The sequence below is a fragment of the Muscardinus avellanarius genome (assembly GCF_963383645.1).
Source record: "Muscardinus avellanarius genome assembly, chromosome: 15".
NCBI lineage: Eukaryota > Metazoa > Chordata > Mammalia > Rodentia > Gliridae > Muscardinus > Muscardinus avellanarius.
The window spans coordinates 59,772,135-59,774,983 of record NC_137801.1 but is presented as its reverse complement, the minus strand read 5'-3'; the positions used below and the strand labels follow the sequence as shown (position 1 = coordinate 59,774,983).

The window sequence follows — 2,849 nt, the reverse complement described above, 5'->3', positions numbered from 1 at the left end:
ATGTGGGATTGTGCCTGGAGGGGATAGCATGACCTTCTTTTAAACAAAGTATTGGAAGAAAGTTCTGTAAAGTATGTATGTCCCATTAGACTTACTGCTGTGGAAGGCTGGGAATTCAAAAGGCTGATAGGTAAAGGAGGGAATCGCCTCATGGAGACCAGACTTTGCTCATGTGGACTCCCTTACTGGGCGGCCTGGCAGACTGCCGTCCACAGTGCAGACGTGGAAGGAGCTACCAAAGAATTGGACATAGCTAAAGAGATGCAGCAAGAGGTAAGTAGTGTTTAGAAGAAGACTCAGTGACCTATGAAGCAGCCGCGCTTCTATGAGCATGTCGCAGATGCGAGTTGCGATTGGAGAGGGTCTGAGGGTGTGCGTGCCTTTCCAGCAGGCGAGGGGCCAGCTCAGGCCCCGCTCGGTCAGAACCAGGCATCCTGGTCCGGACCACGGAACGATAGCCTCAATTAAATGGTCAGGAAGTCAGGTGTATGCAGCAAAGGCTAATGGACTTGAGATGGTTCTGACGGTAGAAGTTCTGAAAGGAGGCTGGTGGGATCCGAGTCAGAGGATCAGTTGACGACAGCTAGCTGAAGACCAGTGTTCCCTAAGGGGCATTAGGAACCAACCTGTGGTCAAATTCTCAAGGTCTGACATGGGGAGGGGGAAGACCTTGCTCCTTTGGAAGTACACATGGGCCTGTCGAATCACAGTAGGTATTTTGTTATGAAATGTCTTAAGTAGCCAAGCAGCAGTGCCTATAATCAGAGAAAATTACTTTAAAATTAATGCAGTTGCATTCAGACATGACTGTGTGCAGTTAAATTGAGCCAAGGAGAAACTCAGCCTGGAAAACACACATTCCTCCACTTGATTCTAGATGGAAGCAGTGGCCGCTTGGCCTTCGTGGTCATTTAACATGGGCAAGTGCTTCACATGTCACCCAGCAGGCAGGACGGCGCTGTGTATAATGAGGAAGGGAAAAGCCTATTGAAAATGCACATGGTTCTACCAAAAATTGTGCGTGTTCCCCTTCCTCTGACCTGGTTCTTTTAATCGTTCAAGATGTGTTCAAGCTGTAACTTATGACACCTATATCGGTTTAGGTCATAGCGTCGTGAGTGTTTTTCTTGAGCTTTAAAAATAAATTCATTTGGGGGAGGGAAATTGAACCTACTTGATCATGTCAGGCATGTGAACATAGGCGGCACTCGAGCTGAGAAAGTCAAAATCGTGGTTTCCATGGTAACCCCTAACTTGTCTCTGTTGTACACATTTCTCAAGAAATACGTTTGCCAGACTACCTAGTGATAGAAATTGCTCCATGGCCATATGAGGGGAGACTTGCTGATTCCCCCTTCTTCAACAGGTCTTCCCCCAATTAATCCATCTGCTCTTCTAAATACCCCAGGCGAGAAACTCAAGTCTGAGTCCCAGCCTCTAAGTCAGCAGTCTTTTTTACGGTAGAAATGAACTAGCCTTCCGTGTGATTCATGCAGTTTCCTGCCTTTCTCCTTTGCAGATATATGTTGGGTAAAGGAGGAAAGCGGAAGTTTGACGAGTATGAAGATGGGCTGGAAGGCAAAATCGTGTCTCCCTCTGACGGTCCATCCAAGGTGTCTTACACCTTACAGCGCCAGACTATCTTCAACATTTCCCTTATGAAACTCTACAACCACAGGCCCCTGACAGAGCCCAGCTTGCAAAAGACCGTTTTAATTAACAACATGTTGAGGCGGATCCAGGAGGAACTCAAGCAGGAAGGCAGCCTGAGGCCCGTGTTCACTCCCTCCCCCCAGCCCAGCGACTCCCTGAGTGACAGCTACCGAGAGGCCCCGCCAGCCTTCAGCCACCTGGCCAGCCCTCCAGCCCACCCCTGCGACCTGGGAAGCACTACACCCCTAGAGGCCTGCCTCACCCCAGCCTCCCTGCTGGAGGACGAGGACACCTTTTGCACTTCGCAGGCCCCGCAGCCCACACCACCCGCCAGGCTCTCCTCTCCTGCCCTCCCACCGGAAAAGGACAGCTTCTCCTCTGCCTTGGCCGAGATCGAGGAGCTCTGTCCCACATCTACCTCCACAGAGGCCACAGCGGCGGCGGCGGCAACTGACAGCTTGAAAGGGACCCCCAGCCAGTCCAGCGTCCAGAAACCCGAGGGGCCCCAGGAGGGCCGCACGGATGACTCAAAACTGATGGACTCTCTGCCTGGGAATTTTGAGATCACAACGTCCACGGGATTCCTGACAGACTTGACCCTCGACGACATCCTGTTCGCCGACATCGACACGTCCATGTACGATTTTGACCCCTGCACCTCAGCGTCAGGGGCAGCCTCAAAAATGGCCCCCGTGTCCGCCGACGACCTCCTCAAGACTCTGGCTCCTTACAGCAGTCAGCCCGTCACCCCGAGTCAGCCTTTCAAAATGGACCTCACAGAACTGGACCACATCATGGAGGTGCTCGTGGGGTCCTAAGGCTCGGGAACTCCGCCACCCGCCACCGCGGTGTCCCCACCACCCTGACAATTCTCCGCACTGTGCATGCACCCTTGCTTGCCTTTTTCAGAGAAAAAGAGAATTTTACAAGAGGATCACACTAGTTTTTGCTTTGAGCAGAGTTGGAGTGCCTTCATGCAAGTATGACCACTTTGAATACGCTGTCCTGAGGGCTTCCTCAGAGACCTTCTGCCCTGGTCTAGGAAAGAATCCATTTGAAGACAGTGTTGCTCATACTGAATGACAAACAAGCAGCTCGAGCTAAGCACAAGGATCAAGTTGGGAAGCTGTAAATTGCATGTGCATATTTGTCTATTTTTTCTATAAGTTTTATTGCAAGAGGTAAAAAAAGAAAAA

At 50.9% G+C, this 2,849-nt stretch overlaps 1 protein-coding gene across 1 annotated transcript; it reads left to right on the top strand.

Annotated features, from left to right (window-relative positions):
• Positions 1–1,523: 1,523 nt before the first annotated feature.
• Positions 1,524–2,471, top strand: SERTAD2 (SERTA domain containing 2; the record flags this gene model as incomplete). The annotated part of the gene is made up of 1 exon (XM_080711835.1): positions 1,524–2,471. The coding sequence occupies one exon, from the start codon at positions 1,524–1,526 to the stop codon at positions 2,469–2,471; it is 948 nt and encodes a 315-aa protein (XP_080567961.1).
• Positions 2,472–2,849: the final 378 nt, after the last annotated feature.